Raw genomic sequence first — 21,344 nt, forward strand, 5'->3', positions numbered from 1 at the left:
AATAAGTGGTCAAGGCAGATTAAAACAACTGACTGAACAATCGAGGTAGCGACAAGCTTTTATTGTTCACCAACACGGAAAATATAGTACTATTCATCATCGTGAATCTTTTTGTGGCATAATATTTGCTGTATTCTGATGTAAAGCAAACTTCATCGTGAATTAAAATTATCAGTCTTGACAAACAGCAAGTCCAGCGTTTAGATAAGATAGAACAAAATATCAATACGAATATATGCAAATCAGTAGATGTGTGCCAGGTGCAATGAGGGCAATAACATTAAAACTACAGTACAAATGTATCTTTTAAACCACGATGGAGGTTAAAATGTCTTTTTCGACGACAACCCCAGAAATGTTAAGACTAAAGAGAAATTACTTAAGATTCACGACAAAAGTATCATCTATAATTTTCATCATTCATGCGGAACCTTTGAAAATTAGGGCTTAGTATCTAACCAGCCATACGTCAAAAGAATATCAATCTAGCTGACCCAATAAAATCCTGGCTGCTTTTCCAATGTAATCTAGTTTTAAATGCGTGCATGCGCTCAGATTTGGAAAAAAAATATACATCTATTACCCTAGTCAGTAGTTAAATAGACCAGGAAACATCGCTGATAGATAATTAAATTTTTTAATTAAGAAATACGATACCTTTCAGAGAAACTTGAGAAGTTTAACTTTCTAAGTTTGTTAAATGGCTCGATTGAAATTAATGAAATAGATCATATTAGAGCCAATTGACAAGATCCCGTGTTCCTTTGCAACTCGACGACGTCATTTAACTCCTCCAGCCTCTCTCCAAACAGCACAAATGGTAGGCACCGGTTAACTGACAGGCAACTTGACAAAATGCCGGAGGGGGTGGGGAGGAGGGGTTGCGTGTGATGCTCTGGTATCTCGTCCAGGGAAAATTGTTTGTAAGCGTTCACATGAACACAGTATACAGGTTAGGTTATACCTCAACCCCCCCTTTCCCCTTCCCCCCTTCCCCCTTTCCCCCTTTCCCTCAACCCCCCTTCCCCCCTCTCGGACGGGTAACCTGTGTCAAGAACCCATGAGGTATGGGCAAAGTTCGTCACCTTTAGGATTTTATAAAGATCATCACCGATCAAAACTGCCGAACGCTAACTTTATCTGCCAGTTGTTTAACACCGAGGCAAAAGTGAACGATCCGATTATACGAGACAGCGTCATAACATTCACCCGACAAACAATTCTTCCTTTAACTTTGATGGTGACTTCCACTCACATTGTGGAGACATCTGTCACTGTTACCATTGACAATTCTCTTCACGACAAACCGTTACGCACCGGAAGTTCATAGCATACTGATGTACCGGAAGTTCATATCATACTGATGTACTGAACCTTTTTGTCTCTAACAAAGCTACATATCGCCAACTTACAGCTCGTCTTTTAACTTGCTGGTAGATCCGTCGTCTGGAAGGTTACTTAGAGTACTGTTCAGCAGTTTACGGCGGCTTTCTTTAACTGTATCTGCCGCCTTGTAGACCAACCTCATGAATTCGTCAACATTGAAGGCATAATTTGTAAATTTAGCATGAGCTCCTAAGGTCGGATGATGTCCCTTTTAAAATAACCATAAAATATTTTTGATTTCATCAAAATGCTAAAAAAAATCACTTCCATTGAAAAATCAGAGATTTCCGCGGTCGGGTGCTCAACCATTGAACCAATCACTTTTTTTTACCCTGTCCCTTGAAACTAAGGGTTCTGGAACATTGCGCATGCGCAAGGGCTGCCCTCTGGAACAGTCTAACCTGTACAGGCTGATAGTTTCGAAAGAAACTGTTTGGGGCTGCGTCGGTGGGGGTAACGAAATAATTTGGATATATCAACAAAGTTGAAATGGTAAATTGGCCACCGTAACGATTACAAAAGCTGACGTTTCGAGTGTTTGCCCTTCGTCGGAGCGAACGGCTAACGCTCGAAACGTCAGCTTTTGTAATCGTTACAGTGGCCAATTCACCATTTCAACTTTGTTGATATATCCAAATTATTTAGTCTAACCTGTATACCGTTAACATCAACAATGTCCAAAGCCTCCTGGGTGCAGATTGAGCTACAGAAAGGTAAATTTTTCCTGACCTAGTCCGTCGAATAACGAACGATTCTTCGATTCTCACCTCGTCTTCCTGATAAAGTTTCTCCTTGTGTTCCCAAGTGATGTAATTGACACCCCTGGTGAAAAAAGGAACGTTCAGTAGTTGCCTTCGAAAGGTTTACGCAAATATCAGATCAAAAATAGCAAGGACCTTTAAAATAAAATAACCTGTTGATGTAGTTACAGTAATAGTTCATCGTTACGATACCTTAGTCTCGCTAAGTCACTGTAACATGCAGGGTCTTCTGTGTTATACCTGGGTAAAAATAAATCAATTGTGAGCCTTTTTCAACTATCGTTTTACTAGCAACGTTGTATTGTTAACACCAGTGTAGACTGAGGTAGACTCTTCCTATCAGGCGCCAACATTCGGCCTTAACAGGAAGGAAAGAGGCAAGGGCGATGATGTCCATTTTCGTTTTTACCTTTCTCCTCCTTTTTTGGAAAATGCAGGCGGATCTAGATTAAGAACGCATTACGACCGTTTTTTAGTGGCCCACCACGTTGTATAATGGTAAGTGATCGTATAGTTCAAGACACTTACAGTTCAAAAAGCACTGCCCAGTCCGGTAAAAACAGCGCATGCGCAAGGCCTGCCCCGTGCATTCCAATAAATATGTCGGAATTATGGGTTATCTGAAAAAATATACAAACAAACAAACACTGTGAGCGTAGAGTGTCTTACCCGAAAATACTTCATAAATTATACTAACACTTCTTGTGTAAAATAACGCAAAAATATTTCAAGTAAAACTGACAGTTTACACACCTTTAATTGCTCCAAAAATGGAATTTTCCTTTAAAAAAAATCCAAGCAAAACAAATTATCAATCAAGCTGTTAAAATGCATTAAAGGAAATTGCCAATGAAAAATGAGCCCTTGTGACTTACCAAGTGTAATCAACAACTTTCACTTTAAACATTGGAACATTCATCATAGCACCCACAAGCTGCATGTTCAAAACAACATACAATAAAACCATGAGAATATTGATAATCTATTGATGAAACAAAAAGAAATTCAGTCTGAGAGAGTAGTTTTGACAGGAGTCAAGCTTAACATTTAAAAAGCCAGGAAGTATAAGCCAGGGCCCCTTTCCTAGCTCAGATTTTCGAGATTTTGGTAAAGTTTTGCGAAAAAATTGCATGGTTTATAGATGAATTAATACGGTAGTTGTAATGCTATACCAACTAGGCCTCAGGAGACTGGGGTTACAAGATTTATACCGGCAAGAGTCACCTCTCCATGACAACTTAACAGATACAATTTAGTGGATATAGGAATCAAAGTGAAACAGTGTTTTATTAAATTAAATGAAGGTATTGAAATGCACAATTATAAATTTTTATCTTTTATCTTTTCATTAAAAATTAATGCAACACCAAAAAAAATTCAAAAATTACAACAATCATTGCAGTAGATCGACAGCATTGCACTAATAAATAATGACTTGCAAATAAGTTACTGCACAAATTTTCCAGAAAAATGAGTTCATTTCCTTCATACCTCATCTCGATTTAGAATTCTGCGATATTTTGTGCTTCGATCTAACAGTGTTATTCTAAATTCATCTTCCTAGAGAAATTAAAAAGGGACATTGAATAAATAAATCATGAAATACAAAAAATAAGCAAAATAATGTCAATCAATTCAAAATCTAATACAAAAAATGCCAGGTGAATAAACTTCTAAATTACCTGATTTTAAATGCACGCACAGTGTACTCACTCTATGATTATCTTGTGTTATACCAAGTCGATGTAGTGTATGCTCTGAAAAAGCTTTAAAAAGACCACTTCCAACACAACTTGGAACCTATAAGATCAAAAGAACATAAGTGTTGTAAATGTTACCAGTGAACAGATTATAATCATGTGAAGTTTCACTTTTAAGCATTTCAATAAATTTCAGGTTTATTTTACCAATGGCATGTTATAGTAAAGCCCACGAATCATTCTTGGGTTGAATGAAAACACAGCATCTTTGAAACAAACCTATGAAGAAAAAAATGTGACACTGAGCAGCCAATTTCTTTCTTACATGTCATGTTAAAGTGTTTGCACTTCTTCGTTTTCATGTTATACCAGACTCGCCTGTTTTCCAGCATATTCACTTAACCTTAGGATGTGATGCTTGGTAAATGCCTTCCATGTATCAGAGAAGAGATCGCGATATGGAAGAGAACTCTGAAACAACAAGATTAGACGAGGAAAATTAGCACTGCCCTGTTAGAGAGCGCCTACATGTACCAAAATTTAGTCAATTTTATCTAATCTATGTGTTTTGTATTGTATCAGAGTTTATCAAATGTGTAGTTATTCATGAGAGAACAATTATTTACTTCTAAAGTGAACTCTGGCTGAAGTTGAAAAAGTTGTGGCAGTAAGGTAAATAACCTTACTACGTGAGAACTTATGAGTAGTTAGAATGGTCAGTGAGATGCCAAAGAATTCTAATTTTATTTCATACAAGCAGGTGGAGAATATTCCAGAATAATTATTTTTCCTGAAATATGAGGAGGGATTCCATCAATCCAACATTGGATTTCAACTGCAGTTGCGAATAAAAGGTTTTCTATGTCTGCTGAGGAACAATCATGGGATTTTGGAAAAATGAAATGGAGGTAAAGAGGTTATGATTTTCAGAATACAAATAACACCTTACTGTGTCCCACATAAGAATATTGATATCACTGCTAAAACTTCCATTCATGTGCTGAGTTACATATAGGTTAACAAAGTCACAGAAATGGTGATACAAGTTGATACCTGAAATTATCAAATCAAAACAAATTCATCCAAACTGCAAAGCTTATTTGTCTGGAGTGCACTAAATGACAATCATCTGAACAACATCATAGTACAAGATTTAAATTATACAGCTTTGTCCAGAATGGTAGACTCTATGGACCCAGTTTAAACCTTGACATCAGTATGCATATTCTCCATACTGTTCTCTATACATTTCCTAAGGTGTTGACAAAGAGAAAAAAATCAGGTCTGTAGCTTCTTTAGTGGGTGATCATTTCCTGTATTCTCATGACCTATATGTGTGTTTCAGGAGTGATATTGTAAGGAGAAATTAGACTCTGGTCACTCTAAAGGTCAAAAGGTTAAACTATCTAAACTACCTGAATCAGAATCAAAATCTTCTACTTTTAGTTGAAAGCCATCTATAAATTCACTGTACCTATATGATAAGCTGTGTACTACTTTTCAACCCCCCAATTTTGATTTTTCATAGCCAATACATAACTGCACAGCCTGGTCCAGTTGATAACAGATTCAATTCAATGTGTACCTGCATCCAATTTCATAAAAATGGTTGGTCTATTTACAACAACATCACAGAGTCCACCCTGGATGGGTTTCACAGAAAGTGATGTGTAGTGTTCTAGTTCAGCAAACCTGCAGAGAAAACAAAAAATGAACAGTGATTAACTATTCTACCTCAACCTAAAATAGACCAATTTTTTTTTTGCCCTCTACTCACCATGATTGCAGAGGACTTTTGTTTTTATTCTGATTCTTGTGTACGTCTTTCTTAAATTGACAGTGACCTCCAACCTCTCCTTCCTTCAACACATCTCCACGAAACCTGCATCATTGCATAAATAATTTTAGAAAACTGTTTGCCATAATTTAAACTTAGGCATTCCATTAAAAAAAAAAAAAATATTTTATGACAATTCAAAGTGATCTTGAATTACAGACTGAGGTAGGATATACTAAACATTGCCACAAAAAGTCATTAGTAAATCAAAATTTGGCCTTTGATTGATAACAAAATAATGAACTGACCCTCATAACTATAGGACTGGTACACTGTGGCTAACCTGTCACTGGTAGTATCCGGGTTAAAATTTTTAAAATCAAAATATATGTTTGTTGCACGGCAGTACCACAGATTAGTAGTGCAGGTCAATGATGAATCATCCTATAAATCAATTCAGATACAAATAAATAATGGTGATAAATAGCTCAATTATAGTCTAAGATGTCACTGCAATACCTCAAAAAAAAATACATGTTGTACTTGTACTGAACCTAATTATTAATTTTAAAGCAAAAAATCGTGATCTAGTGAATAAATTTCAATTCATACCAGTTCCTTGGGTTGACATAAATCTATAACTTGACTTTTCATTTTCTTGATGTAGCCAAAATCTCCTTGTTCCCAAAATAACCGGACTTGATCCTCCACAGTTTCAGCCCTTAATCAAAATGATTGTACAAAGATTACAGGCAAATACGTAGCAACATATAAAAAAAAGGGTCACCTGATTGAGTACACTTCCCATATAAAGACATTTTACATAAAATCAAAACAAGTGCAGTCATTTTCCTGTGAAGACAATGAAGGCCTTAATCAGTTACACTCCAACATTTTTACCAAAAATCCTCTAATAAGCCCTACTGGGGGCTTATTTATTTCAGGTACTATAAGGGGGTGGCTCATTAGAGGGGGGTTTATTAATTTAGAAGTCAATTTTATGATTTAACCCTCTCAATGGACCTTGTTTAGCCATGTTAGATTCTTAGAATCACTCTGTAATTTCCATATACTATATTCTATTGATGCCAGCATGATAACATCAATCAGTCAATCATCATAATCAATTTTAAAAGACAAACTTAAATCACAGTACTTGAATAAATTTATTGTGCTTACTGACATGGAGTGTTATGTTGATTTTTTGTCTTTTGAGGGGGAGGGGTGGGGGGCTTAATAGAATTCCTTCTCCAAAGAGGGGGGGGGGGGTAGCTAATGAGAGGGCTTATTAGAGGATATACAGTATGCATATTCTCCATACTGTTCTCTATATATTTTATAAGGTGCTGATAAGGAAAACTTGTTGAACAATCAAGAACTTCTTCAGTTGGTGATCATTTCTTTTATTCTTGTAACCTTAGGGAGAAATTAGATGCTAGTCATCAGGATAAAGTTTGAAGATCTTCAAGGATGACCAAAGCAACCTGGTCTGTAGAAACGACTACTTGGGAAGATGATCTGCAATGAATTTCAACATTTTAGGTCTTCAGTGCATGTAAAAGGACTTTGTTTTTCCTTTATATCAGTTGAAAAGATATTTTTTTTAAATAACCCGAGTGCTCATGCAGATCTTTCAAGTTTATCTCTGACAATATGTTCTCTATAACTCCTGGTGAACTACTAAGCAAGGCAGGTGGGGGACCATTAAACATTCCTGGGGCAAGACTCACATCTCAAGAAGTAACTAAAAGCTATATTTTCTCAGTCTATGACACTGGATGTCAAAATTATGCACCAGTACCAACCAGGGCTGATGATGATGAACACAGTATGGCTTAGAAAACTGATTTAGCAGATCACAATCATCTTCATATCCCCAACATGGCATATTTTTCGACTCCCCATCCTTGGAAAAAATATTCAATTAGGTACATTCAGTATTAAATCTAAAAATTTTTCTTTATTTATTTACTTATTTATTTATTACAGTTAAACATTTGAGAACTTCAGAGGAACAAAGTGACATTAAATATGGAAGTGAACTAAGTGAACTAAAAGTAGGTTCAAGGCCATTGATCGAGATGCTGGAAAGTGCAAAAAAAAAAAAAACAAAAAAAAAACAAGTTAACATTTCAAGCTTTACATCTGATAAGTGAGAAAGATTGCCAGTTAAGCAAGGCCAGTGTAATTGAGGATAATCTACTTTGGATGTCTAATGGAAAATTTCTCCTATTCCCAACTGGGGTGACGTCTGGAAAGTAAGATATCATTGGTTACAGGCTAAGCGAGTTACTCTGGTAAGTCATACAGTTTAAATTTGACTATAGAAAGTACATCACACTCAGTAGAACAACTCTTTTAGTTCAATATTTACCTGGCAAGCCCCATTGCTACAGAGTCCTATTTCACCGGCTTTATTCCTTCGAAAATATGGAACATGGGTTGATGGAACATTCACATTTTGGAGATCCCAGACAGAAGAAACTTTACCGAAGTCCATAAATAAAATGAACATTACAAGAGTTGTAACAGAGGTCTTCATTCTGTGACAAGAGGAGAGTAAAAGGAGCAAAAGCTTTTTTTTATCTCCTTCCTTCATTGTCAGTCATAGATTTTTATAAATCATTAAATTAGAGATGTATTTTTCAATGTGAACTAACAAGGTACTTTTTCAGACATTGTGCTGCACTGCAGGAGCTCTAGTTTACACTGCATATCATATATATATGGCCGCGTATTCTAGTCGCCTTTTGTTTATGGGCAACGGACGAAGATACTCACGCTAGTAAGTGTATTCCACTGACGGATCATACTGTCCAACTCTTGATTGTTTCGTCCGCCATTCCACACCGTTCAGCGGAGGGACACTGGTATCTAGCTTGCTATTTGGGCGCGAAAGAAATATCTCATTCACGTGATATGGAGTTTTATGCTGTGTTCAGACACTGGGTACTCCAAAGATAAGTGCCCGGCTCAGTGCCGACATTGTGCTCGTGCGTGGGTACAGTGCCCGAATTCTGGCGTGAGTATTTGAAAAAAAGGTGTGTTCACATTAGTGCTCATCAAGAATCGTACTCGGGCACCGTGCTCTCAAGGACCAAGTGTGAACGCAGCCTTATTATGGCTGTCTCACAAGGACTGGGAACTACCGACTTCACGAATTTGATTGGCTGAAATCAATATTGAAAGCGGTCTAGATTTTACCATCCAGACCGGCACCTAGACCGGTCTGGAAAAAAAAGGTACAAAGGATATAAAAAATTGACATATAAGACAAAGCCATATAATAAACATCTTATTAACCGAGCTCGGTCGCTGGTACAGACCTCACTGCGTTCGCGTTCGGTCTGTACTGGCGACCTCGGTCAAGATTCTCCCATACATACCTCCCTCTCGGTTAATAAGAACTAAGTATTGTCACACAATAATTTTTAAAATTCCATTTTGAATTTTCTGGTTATCCAGCGGTCCAGATAATTCAGGCAGCAAGAGCTTGAATTACAAGTGGAAATTTCTGACGAAATGTTATCTTTAACGTATCTAACTGCGAAGATATCATATATGAAACACGTCTTAGTTTTACATAATCATAATAATGACGGAAGTGTTCCTACTTCCCAGAATATCAGGCCTCCGAAAAAAACCATGAAAACTCATTGACTGTGACATACGATCGGCGATGATTTGACTTGGAATACCATACCTCACGAGGACAGATCACCATCACATCGCTGTGTCTAAAGTCATAACAGCATAGGGAAGCCAGCTAAAGGCAGGGTATGGTAAGGGACAAACGGACCATCACGAAAAATTTATCATGTCTTCAGGTGATTTTGCGCAGTGTAAAGGACAATCTTTTTTCGCGCCTGTCTGGCATTCCTGTCGTTATTATATTTTATCATTATTTTATTCAACACATCTTTGTCAGGCTTCCTCGGTCAACCATTTTTCAATTGCTTTGTTTCAGTGTACTAAAAAAAAGAACTCGAGATAGAAACAATAAATACAATATAACACTTTTTAAAATGGACTATCGGGAAGCAGATATGGTTTGGCCCTGAACTAGAGTAAGCGTAAGATCCAAGAGACGGGTGATGGTCGGGTTTGGGTACTATCCGTGGAAGGGGGAAATATAGGTCGCGATTCCATTTGCAGTCGATTCCGAGGAAATTCCCTCGCTTTTTTAATCATTTTTAAAATTATTATTATTTTATTATTATTATTATTACTATTATTATAATAATTAATTATTATTATTATTATTATTATTATCATTATTATTATTATTATTATTATTGTGAAGGTGTAGTCTGATCGTCCGGGTGAGTGTAGTCCTGAGAAGGACTGTTGTCTGTTCCTCGGTTCGTCTTTGTCTTTCACCGAAGGAACGAGGAACAGACGAACGAACCGAGGAACAGACAGGGAACGATTTATAAGATCAGTTGTTCCGACTGCCAAGCCTCCTACATCGGTGAGACTGGCAGAAACCTCACAACAAGACTGACTGAACACAGACGGGCGACGAGGAAAGGTGATGTCAGCAATCATATTGCTGAACACCATCGACTTACCAACCACAACATTGACTGAGACTGCGCAATGCCTAACCTACAGCACTGACTATTTTCAACGACTGACGCTGGAAAGGTGGTTTACTAACTTAGAACAGACTCCCCTAAACAGATGTCAACAACTACCCGCTCCATACAAACGACTCATTCACGACATAAACATCACAAAAGACCGAAAAAGAACGACCTAACTTTACCGACAGATCGAAACAGACCGATCACGACCGACTTACGTCACTTGAGTCTTACAGCCAATAACATCATGGCAAAACCAACCGATCATTTCACACGAACTGGAATAAGAACATTCTACTGACAACAATCGTTCACTTGACTCTGATGATGACTTCCGCACAGGTTGTCGAAACGTCAGTCACTACCACCGACAACAGTCCTTCTCAGGACTACACTCACCCGGACGATCAGACTACACCTTCACATGTTACCCCCGGGTTCAAGCCATTTACTGCATTATTATTATTGTTATTATTATTATTATTATTATTATTATTATTATTAACAATACTATGGCAAATATAGGCTAGACATTTTTAAAATTTGTTTTTACAGTTTTTTAGAGTAAGAGTGTCATTTCCCTTCTCATATATTTTTTTAATGTAATTTACTTTTATAAGGATAATTTCGATGCATGTTTTTTTTTTAAATTCTTTCAATACGAACTAGTAGTTGCTTTCGCGATTTTTATATGTAGGTCGTTTTTGTTATCAAAGTTAGTTTGGATCTGATACGAGTCTGATCCTAAAGAACCGAATTTAACAGATGTATTCCGTGTCAACTAATTTGGAAATGTACCAGGGGAAAAACAATACCCACGCGAAGTTATTGTAATGTTTTAAGTTTTGAAATTATTATTATTATTATTGTTATTATTATTATTGTAATAACTATTTTACCTTATCTCACTTCATTATCGACGGCTGTTTTTTAGTTTGTCTTCGTCAGAGCAAATACTCCCAATATGGACGCATCTTGCTCGCATGTGATATTGTGACCATTTTACAGTTGTGTACTTAGCTGCCAAGCCTTTGATTTGAAATGAGGCTGAGGGTGACATTGTTGTGATAGAGACCAGTATCTAGTTAGCGTGACAACAAAGAAATTTGCATTTGAAAAGGAGCAAAATCTGTTTCATAACAAGGTCACCCTTAGCCTCACTCCTGGTCAAAGGCTTGGCCACCAAGCCCACAACTGTATAAAGGACTATTGGAACAGACCTTCATGCAGGGGAAATTGGTAGGGGAAGTGGGGGGAGAGGGGTTCTGGACACTGAAATACCGCTATAAAAATAAATGTCAAACACTACTTTCATGAATGGCTGCCGGATTGATATTCTTTTGTTTAAATTCAAATAGAGCCTCGCTTGAGATTATGCGTTCTTTTGAATTTTAAACTGGAGAACGAGGCCCGAAAGGCTAATTCAAATTTAAACAAGAGAGTTCAGGGTTTGCGTAGTGGTGAGAGCGCTTGCCTTCCACCAATGTGTCCCGGGTTCGATTCCCGGACCCGGCGTCATAAGTGGATTGAGTTTGTTGGTTCTCTACCCTGCTCCGAGAGGTTTTCCTCCGGGTACTCCGGTTTTCCCCTCTCCTCAAAAACCCTCATCATTTGAATTTATTTAATTTAGAGTTCATTTGCATTTACACACGACCCCACAAGCTGTTCAGCTTTAAACATTATCGTGTCTGAATAAAGGTGTTATTATTATTATTAATATCAATCCAGCCATATATGAAAGTGGTCATATTGACTCGATGTCATCTCTATTTGTTGCGGGTAGAGCAAATAACACGGAGATAACAATTAAAACTCGCGTGTCGGATTAGAGGATCTGAATGCTGTTTGAGGTCCTGTTTCAGCCTGTATCTGAAACAATCTGAAACCGGAAAACGGCGGAGGACTTGGACGATATTTTTAATCACAATATCATAATTCGAGATTAAAATTACCGAAATATCGCGTGGAAAATTGTCCGATACCGCAAGCCCTAATGTCCCCCCTCCTTCACTTCTAAGTTGGATTTTCCTTCGTGAAACTGAAACTCAGAAGTAAGTTGAGGAACAAGCTCGTTTGGAACAATCAAGAATGTGACTTCTTCAGCGTGTCGAATTTATCGTCCTTGAAGTTCGGATCCCCCACAATACCCGAAGAATTTGCTAAATGTTTGAACAGGTATTGCTGGCAGGTACAAAATTCTTGCATGTACAGTTGGTACCGTACGCCAAATTAAGCACAGAAAAGAGTAAAATAAAAACCAATCGTTTACTACAATATCAGCTTTATTCTCTTATTCAGAAAGCTAGACTTCTTTATGGTGAATGAAAATTCGAACAATTAAAGGCTACTTGAGCGGCTGTACTAATCACATGAGCGACATTCGGAGACATGCCTATGCACGAGGATAGAGCTAACGAAGACGTTTAAAAGTGTTTCTTTAAACGAGTAAAAAAAAAAAAGGGAAAGAAACAGTTCAATTAGTTACGTATACGTCATTGACTTTCTTTCATGGACAGGTTCCTCTGAAAAGAAACAGGTGTGTCTTAAAAATTAACGATTTCGCAGACTCAGCAGGAACTTGGTACCAATCTCTGCGCAAAACCGTCTCTGTCAGTTGCCTTGTGGCTATTATAGGCTTTCTCGGTGAATTTTTCCAATCGTCGCATGACAATAACGTTTGCTGTTATGTGAAACGATCTCGTTTCATTTCATATGCTTACTTATTCTAAGAAAAAAAAATTCTATGCTGTGCTGTGATTTTCGTTCTAGTACAATGGAGCACCAATGCCAAGATAGACTACTGCCAGAAAAAAATGTGTTCTCCCTAAGACTTGATTATTCTTTCGAAAGAAATCCTAAGATGAAACAAGTCATGTAAAATATCAAACAATTTTAGGATCGAAACATAATGGTGGAGGTTCGTACCGCTATTTCGTTGACCATCCCGAAGGCACTTGTGTATGTCATTCGCTGCATTTGAAAATAGTTTAAAATTGAGAAAAACATTTAAGATTTGGTTTCCTCTGTTAATCTTGCTATTGGTGTTCCTCTGTAAATGGCTCGAAAAGTAGTATAGCAAACATTGCTTATGCTAGCCAGCTCGACTTGAAATTATCTGGAATAGTTTGAAGTGAGAATTAAGTTGATTTAACAGTCCTAAAAAAGAACAGTAAACTAAACACATGTTCTGCCGGTTCAACGTGGAGGCGGGTATGGATGATTTCCATGGGGTGGATGATGAGGTCCAAACAGGCCACCTAGAACTCCACCCACCACAGCTCCAAGGCCACCAGGGGGAGGAGGTGGGGCCGTGCCAGTTGGATACGGTGGGAGAGCCGCTCCAGGTTCAGGATATGCATAAGGATTTGCCACTGGAAGTCCCATTCCTCCAAATGGTGGGTAGGCTTCAGGTTGGGGTGCTGGCATCCCAGGGAAACCCGGAGCAGGAGACCCCGCCCCCGGGTATGGCCCTTGTTGAGGCGGAAATCCTGGTTGCGGACGATTCATAAGAATCTCCCTTGCTCTACTCTTTTCGTCGGCAAATTTCAAAGCGCTGTCCAATGCTGATAAGTCGTTGTCGGTGATGTGGGGCGACATCGCTTCCAAGGCTTTCATTCTGTGGTCTTTGAAGTCGAAAGCACGGAGTACAGATGCAGCTTGCGAACAAGTGATGCTGTACAAGCGAGGAGCACAAACTCTAAGAGCATCCATCTTCGCATCGGCGAACGTAAATTCCGTAATGAGAAGAGCGACTTGCTCGCCTGATAGATATCCATAAGCACACGACAAGCTCGATTTTAGTGCCTCTAACCTACGATCCTTGAAGTGCTGTTCCTTGACGGCCCGTCTAATGTTTTCAAAGCTGCTTGGATCCATGTTAAGTCTTCCTTTCAGCGACTGTGACTTTACGATAATGCGTTTAAGCACGTTTCGCAAGAGGTTCGCGACTTTGTTGACACGTAACAAGCACACCTTACAATGTGTTGCGTGACAGAAGTGTTACCTGCTTCGCGCGCGGAATAAGCATTCGGCTTCCATTACGAGTGCCACATTCAGCGCTGAAGAATAATTTTCTCAATTTAGTATGCAAGAAACAGCAGCAAGCAAACGATAGCTTATCATGCTATGCTTTAAGGCCTAAGAACCGTTGCAACGGCTGAGCGACGAAAAATATCGCCTGGAATAGAGGAATACGAATATAGTTAGGGTTACGTGTGTTTGTTTCCGTTTCGCTTCGAATTTGCATGAAGTTGGATAGAGAAAAAATCCTGTACATTTCGGTTTTGTTCACTTCGAGACCCTGTTTGCTCCCAATATCTTCGGTTGTAATAGCTAACTTGCCAGCGACGATCGCAGTTTTTTGGTCTGACGGATTGCCAAGCTCCATCCTCCCTCATCAGTATTTGTTCGATCAATCTTCTCTAGGTTTTTCCGCTTTCTATGCGATATTCAGTACGGCCTTTCATTTGAGATGGAAACTTTGTGGTTTCTGACAAGCCCCAATTCCCTCTCTTGATTTTGAGCCTGAAAAATGCCCTTAGAGTGATCATCGTCTAGACGTAATAGGCAAAGTCTACCTCCTGGGGCATAGTAGGGAGAAAATGAAAAGGAAAAGCCATCTAGAACACGAAAACAATTCATTTAAGCCAATATTTTTCATGGTTTGTAAATACTACGCTAGGGCTGTGTCAACTGTCTGAAATGGGACTAGTAGCAACTCCTTACCCTTTGGAACGGACCTTTCAATATGAAAACTTTCGATCTCCTCTTAACCTCGATTCTGAGATTCAGTGGACCTTCAAAAAAAACAAATGTATCTTCTTAGAACAGAATACTGCGACACGAAAAAAACTCGAGAGATTACGTCGCATGCACGACATCACAAAATTTAGCCAAGACTATTCTGTATCTAAGAGATATCTAACTTTAAAATCTGGCGCATTGTTTTTATGCTTCTAAATTGGAACACGTCTCATTTTCTTCACCTAAAAAACTCTATTCACAAAATTTTACAGCATTTGGCTGGTTAAGCAACTACAATTGTTATATAAAACATGAACAATATTTATAGCTAACTAAATTCATCTGGTATATTCAATAAATATAAAATTATAATATCAGAATATTATTTTTTTCTATTACTGTTGTTTGTACCAAGCTGTACAACTCTTACTCGAGCGGAATATAATTAATCCACTCAACCTTTCAAAAAAGGGGTTATGACTGATGAGGTTCATAAATAACACAGTAATTCACTGACATCCTGAACGGCATAATTCAGTTTTGATAAAGAGTTGCCCAAGCTGGACATATTAAGGCAACGCGCCTGGCATTTCGCTGTACTTAGATGAATTTCAAATTGTCCACACGATTCTAAACATAATAAATAGAGCTTTGTCTGAATATTTCAGAAAAAATTACACCTACCTTTTTCTTTCGGACGAATGAAAAGATAGAGGCAGATTTTGGTTTTAACTCATTATGGCGTCAGATAGTAACTGGCTAATTACACATATTTAAATATAAAATATGGCTTAATTGGGTCAATCAGGGAATGAATTATGGAATTACAAACCAAACTGTCTGATAGTTGATTTCGAATTTTTCCCATTTCAATTTTCGTCGTAAGTTGTGCTCGAAAATCACCCTCACCTAGCATGTGATCGGGAATTTGCCGGATGATCTCTCTTTTCAAACGTTTACTTGTTGACTCGAAATCGACTCAGCTACACAGTAAACATAATGATACGTCGTATGCTAAACCTTGACGCGTTCAATTTCCTAACTACCAAAGGCTAGTTGCTAGGGTGCTAGTGGAAAAGGATCTACGGGACCGTTAGCAACGTACGTCGAGGACACGCGTTGTGTGACATTATCTATCCTTTGTTTTTGCTTTTCTCTGTCTTGTTTCTTTATCAGGACTAGCGCTTACCCACTTAAAGCTACAGTTTCAGTAACAAAGGCATTTTGCGAGCACAACAAGACGGAACGATTGGTGGTACTTTTAGACAAACTGACATCCATTCCGAAAATGCTTTCAAGCTTAGCTTCATGCATCCGGCTGTAATCCATTCCCCTTCAGGCTTTTGTGTTTCGGTTGGTTCTGCCACTATTTTTGTTATCTTTAACTAGTTTGCTGGCGCAAATTTGCCTTAAGCTAAGCGACTTAACCCTCTTTCAGAAAAAATAACGAATAGGAACGCGTTGACGTTTTCAGTCCCATGCCCTTTTTAAAGGTGAAAGAACAGAAACGTGTGAAGACTTAACACCCAGAAATCCGAGGAGCCCATTACTTTAACGCTCTCAAAAAAATAAAGTTATACCAGCACACAAAAGACAACTGTTCGTCGCCCGTAGTATCCAAGGCCTGTAATGGAAGAGCCCTATTATGGGCAGAGAATTCGAAAAATAATAATGTGAAATTTTAAGTTTAAACTATGATGATAGCGAACGAATCTCACGTTAAAATGTTAAAGAGTTTGAGATAATATTGTTCATTATACTCTCGATTCTGACCGTTCCAATCAACGGCGAGAAGAACAGTTCCTCTGCAGCTCGCTGCGTAAGAACCCGCGTAGCTGGCAGCCGTAGTAGTATCTTTGCAAACCGTTCGGGATTGCTTGGGCGCTGTTTTTCAACATAAAGTTTAAGGGCGCAGTGAGCCTTTTCTTGAAGTCTTTCAACTTGTTTGGGATTCTTTAAACTTGAACAGTCTGCGAAGGAGACAAGGAACATTTGCATTAGACTGACCCGGAAGTAGGTCAAGGTGATGAAATCAAACAAAGAACGGCAATGGAAATTTAATAAACTATCAGCAATTCATTCTACTTGAGAAATACAAATAGATTTTTCTCTTCGTGGCAATTACCGTTCCAAAAGACCTGGACTCTCAGCAAATTAACATGCACCCGTGAACCCAGCCTGTACAGTTGTAACATATTGCCCTACACAGAAAAATCTGTTTTCATTTCTTTAAGGAACCAAGTAACACTCAAAACCGCAAATCATTTAATTGATCAGTGCTTGCGCCAATTCACCGAGGACACTGTTATTGTACAGTAGTGGCTCTTGCAATTAATGTGTAGGAAGAATCTGGCACGACACGTCTCACTAAGATTCTATGACTGTGGAACAACCTACTTAACTTAGAAAGACTCTCCAGTTATGTAGTCTTGTATGACTTTGTTATTTTCACAAATACACTTTGAAAAGGTTAGAAGCATTTAGCATACCTGCATTGAAGAGTACTATTGTCTTCAGGAATGCATACTCCACAGAATCCAACTCAAGTTTTTCAAGACTAAACAAGAGGTCCTTTACACTCATTATCTTCTCGACCATGTTTGGTTCTTTGGTTTGCACAGGAGACTTTCTATCTCCACCTCCTTCATTTTGTTCCATGTGTGAAGCCGCAAGTGTTAATAATGGTGACAAGGGGAAAGAACTTGAACACTGTGCGACACCCAGCATAAAAAGATCTGACCAAGTGCTTTGTAGTAACACAAGTTGATCATTATTATCAAGATTGCGAAAAACTTGTATGCTACGCGCCCAATCGACCGTCAAGAATAGAAGACGAGTGGCTATTTCATAAACATACTCCATGGATAATGTAGAAACACCCAATGTTGGAGGATTCAATTTAAATTGAAGATGTTCGGGATTTAGAATGCAGTCATACTGATTTGATGAGAGGAACTGAGAAAGAGATGTTTGAAGTGTGCCATTTATTGGTGATGAAGCAAGTGGGCTGCTTGGTGTATGACATGGTGATTCTGTTTTTTCCAGGTAAACTGAATGAATTGATTGATTTGTAGGAGACAGACTTGCACATCTTGTGTGATTTTCACCAGAGCAATCCTCTGCACACTTTATTAGTGGTTTTCTTTCACACTGCACAGCTGGAACAAATATGCTGAGGTTCAGTACATGTGGATATGCTTCATAACACCTTTATTACTGTTCTCATTAAGTAGCAAACAAAACACAGAGGCTGATAGCCATCAGGGCTTAGATACTTATGCAAGGGAACCAAGACAACTGGCAACTCTTATTTAAGGGCACAGATTTAAAAGAAGAAAACTATAATGAACTGTATGGGTGCAAATCACCCACAAAAAATAAGGATATTTGAGACAACTTACATTGGGAAAACATCATTAATACCATTGGAAAAGTGACATGAAAATCTCTAAGTAAGATGTTGTCATTTACAAAATCAAATTTTACAATAAATCATGTACTGTGCTGCTCTTAAATTTACAAGTTCAAACACTTGCTTTTAGTTACCGTAACAACAGGCGACTTAGACTCAGATGCTTTAGTCTGGTCTGTGAGCGCTTGATTTAAGATATGGCATTATGTAATCAAAAGGACAATGATTTTTTAAAGAGAAATTCACATGGTAGTGCATGCATCATCTTCAGATAATATCATCTGAAGTACAGTGACATGTGTCCCAATCGTCTGCCTGCATTCATTATGCAATATGTTTTTAGTTTATGGCAGTTGACGTTACAGCAATTAAAAGGCTAGAAATTGAATATGCCTATATGATATTCAAAAACATGAATTACGTACAAGATTTATGTGTGGGTGTCTGTGATACCAGACTTAGTTTCTTGGCCCTGTACAATACAGCACAAATTTCATTATTTGCATTTTCATCCTTGTTTTCTCCTTTTTATATTATGTAACTTTTAGGTATTTTCCCTGTAAGTGAACCATAAAAGTAATCCTTCAATATGCTTATCTGGGCACATGCCATGACATGTAGCACTAGTAAAACAAAGGTGATGAGTGACAGTGATTATTATGAAACGTCCATTTTTAAACCAAATTAGGAGCATGTAATAATGCACTTTTACTGAATTATACAGAGATACAGGCTGATCAATCTAAACAACAACTCTGCAAAATGAAAATTTCATGGGGCATTGCTAATAAAGTTACAATGCTAGTGCCAATGAAAATTTCGAATTCATTTTCTTTACTAATCAAATAGAAGTGCCAATGAAAAAGAATATAACAGCTACTGCTATGGGCAAAAAACATTGAACATGTACATGCGTACTGTTAGGACGTCTGCACTTCACATAAGACAGAACTGTTACATAACCAACCTCAGTCTGTTACAAGGTACGGGATTCACATTATCACAGACATGGATTTGTGCCAGGACATTTTTAGAACAAATTTCTGATCTCCCTTTACCGTTCACTAGCACGACAATTTTCTTTTCATCTCGTGTTGTTAGCATTTACTTAGCTCATGCGACTTCGTGACTCGCGCGCGCAGCACTCACGCAAATGAAAAACGTGACCCCCAATTTCTAGCGGTTTTTCGCGTGTAAAGACACGTGAGATGCAAATTCGCTTGTCAAACATGATCCAAACTAGGCGAAAAACAACAAAATGACCTGAACTTAAATGCTTCTTTGAAAGTGCTGTAATTTTAGGAAACTAACCTCTCTTGAGAATACATCATCAAGAAGATCTTCTTTTGGGTTGTTTCTGCGCGCGCTTGGCTAAAACCTCACGCTAACGCGTGTAAGTAAAACCTAAAGGGCCACAGGATATACAACACAGCCGAAGACCGAAAAATTCAAAATTTGGAACAAATCCTTGTTTTTAAGTTCTGACTTTAACAAACTTGTTGATTTTGAAGTAAAACGAAATAATTCAATAACGCCAGAATACAACTTAATTCAGACTCTAGGAAACTGACAGAATCCAGCACGTTATAGCCGTCAAAACTTCTGGTAAATTCTGAACTAAGTTCCTAAAGCTAGGCTTATGTATTAGCGCAGAATTAAACTCCAAAAGAAAGAAATTATAAAAATAGTAATTAAATTACATTAGCAATAGACCCTTGAGAGGCATTACTGTTACATAAAGAGACGATTTCTCGCAAAAATTCTGTCAACTTTCAAGGTGAAAGTGATATAGGTCCGACGAAGTCCCCTTAAATCTGTACTTAAAATATTTCCTACAACTTTTTACCTTCTTTCTTCATACCCATGTCGAGGCACTTGTTCAGGCGACATCTCTGACACCTATTTCTATGGATTTTATCTACTGGACAAGCGCCATTCCCTTGACAACTGTAATTTAAATTCTTCCTCACGCTTCTCTTGAAAAAGCCCTTACATCCTTCACAAGCTACGATGCCGTAGTGTTTCCCAGTTCCACGGTCTCCGCATACAAGACAGTCTCCCCATACTGGTTTCAAAGCCGTGGGTGAAAGCACTGGACTCCGTGGAAAGAACTCGGCCCTGAACGAATCTACAATTCATACAAAAACAAAGTGAACCGGCGCGCAACTGATGAAGCAGAATTTCTTGAGAACATCTGAAGATAGAATCTCACAAATCTCCCCACGGATAGGGAAAATTTACAAGTAACTTTACGAATTGAAATCAAATGATACTTTTCATCTCAAAGAAGACACGATAATAGGTTACTCATTCGTAAGCGTGTTCACAAATATGCGAGAAAATATTTAAGGAAATGCTAGGTAGATAAATAAATTCCAGTCAATATGACCAAGCACATTTCATGAAGGAAGGAACAAGAAATCTTATCATTTACTCGGCACCTGTCTACACTATGTCTACATAGTAAATATATGACCGACAAGCACGTTGCGAGCATCAGTACGAGAAACGAAAGCCAAAAACATCGTTCATTGTGGTCGCCATAACTTACCGGTCATAGTTCACAGACTTATTGAAATCCAACGAAACAGTAAATTCGAGTTGTCAAATCCGCCGATACACGCAACGTCTCTAAAGGGCAGTTTTAAAAAAAATGAGCAGAGTGAAGACATTAACAGCCTAACATAAAATCGGAGTAAATGGCTGTTCGGAAACTGAGTTGTATCGCGTTTTCCCTTACATGTGCTGAGGTATCGAGCAGTACCCTTACACAACACGCTTTTACCTTTCACTCTACTAAACACTTGAAGGTCATCGCGAGGACAAAGGCTATTCTACCAATTACTATCGAGTATCCTGATTGGTTAGTAGATAAAGGTAAAATTTGGTTGCACCAATAACGAGAGGTTTGAGATATGGTCACAATCGCAGTCACGACACCTTCTAATAGAGAAAACGTGAGAAAACACGTGTGTCGCA

General features: G+C 38.2%; 3 protein-coding genes and 1 long non-coding RNA gene across 7 annotated transcripts; 1 reads left to right on the top strand and 3 right to left on the bottom strand.

The window, feature by feature from the left end:
* Positions 1 to 40: 40 nt before the first annotated feature.
* LOC111336165 (EGF domain-specific O-linked N-acetylglucosamine transferase) lies at positions 41 to 8,503 on the bottom strand. 3 transcript variants are annotated; one of them, XM_088734331.1, is made up of 18 exons: positions 8,406 to 8,503; positions 7,999 to 8,167; positions 7,430 to 7,530; positions 6,237 to 6,345; positions 5,968 to 6,068; positions 5,625 to 5,729; positions 5,433 to 5,539; positions 4,797 to 4,900; positions 4,226 to 4,318; positions 4,055 to 4,126; positions 3,861 to 3,947; positions 3,639 to 3,707; positions 3,023 to 3,081; positions 2,901 to 2,928; positions 2,676 to 2,767; positions 2,340 to 2,387; positions 2,154 to 2,208; positions 41 to 1,594 (listed from the first exon to the last, which is right to left on the bottom strand). In XM_088734331.1, exons 2-18 carry the CDS (start codon positions 8,164 to 8,166, stop codon positions 1,409 to 1,411), a joined length of 1,584 nt encoding a protein of 527 aa, XP_088590457.1. In that variant the 5' UTR covers position 8,167; positions 8,406 to 8,503; the 3' UTR covers positions 41 to 1,408. The 3 variants fall into 3 exon arrangements, with proteins under 3 accessions (XP_088590457.1, XP_088590456.1, XP_088590458.1); XM_088734330.1 differs by having other exon boundaries at positions 3,023 to 3,129; XM_088734332.1 differs by lacking the exons at positions 7,999 to 8,167; positions 8,406 to 8,503 and having other exon boundaries at positions 3,023 to 3,129; positions 7,355 to 7,463.
* LOC148724327 (uncharacterized) lies at positions 4,318 to 10,116 on the top strand. Its single transcript, XR_015992038.1, has 2 exons — positions 4,318 to 4,755; positions 7,046 to 10,116. It is a non-coding gene; the product is annotated as an uncharacterized LOC148724327 (long non-coding RNA).
* Positions 10,117 to 12,456: 2,340 nt separating this feature from the next.
* On the bottom strand, positions 12,457 to 14,691 carry LOC111336146 (uncharacterized). Its single transcript, XM_022942182.2, has one exon. It carries the CDS (start codon positions 14,084 to 14,086, stop codon positions 13,406 to 13,408), a length of 681 nt encoding a protein of 226 aa, XP_022797917.2. The 5' UTR covers positions 14,087 to 14,691; the 3' UTR covers positions 12,457 to 13,405.
* A 583-nt stretch (positions 14,692 to 15,274) lies between these two features.
* LOC111336145 (nuclear receptor subfamily 2 group F member 5) lies at positions 15,275 to 21,170 on the bottom strand. Of its 2 annotated transcripts, XM_022942181.2 has the most exons (5): positions 21,106 to 21,170; positions 20,917 to 20,996; positions 20,212 to 20,493; positions 17,443 to 18,111; positions 15,275 to 16,923 (listed from the first exon to the last, which is right to left on the bottom strand). In XM_022942181.2, the coding sequence occupies exons 2-5, from the start codon at positions 20,921 to 20,923 to the stop codon at positions 16,673 to 16,675; spliced, it is 1,209 nt and encodes a 402-aa protein (XP_022797916.2). In that variant the 5' UTR covers positions 20,924 to 20,996; positions 21,106 to 21,170; the 3' UTR covers positions 15,275 to 16,672. The 2 variants fall into 2 exon arrangements, with proteins under 2 accessions (XP_022797916.2, XP_088590459.1); XM_088734333.1 differs by having other exon boundaries at positions 20,917 to 21,160.
* Between the last annotated feature and the right edge of the window lie 174 nt (positions 21,171 to 21,344).

Source organism: Stylophora pistillata, chromosome 9, assembly GCF_964205215.1.
Source record: "Stylophora pistillata chromosome 9, jaStyPist1.2, whole genome shotgun sequence".
Taxonomy (NCBI): Eukaryota; Metazoa; Cnidaria; class Anthozoa; order Scleractinia; family Pocilloporidae; genus Stylophora; species Stylophora pistillata.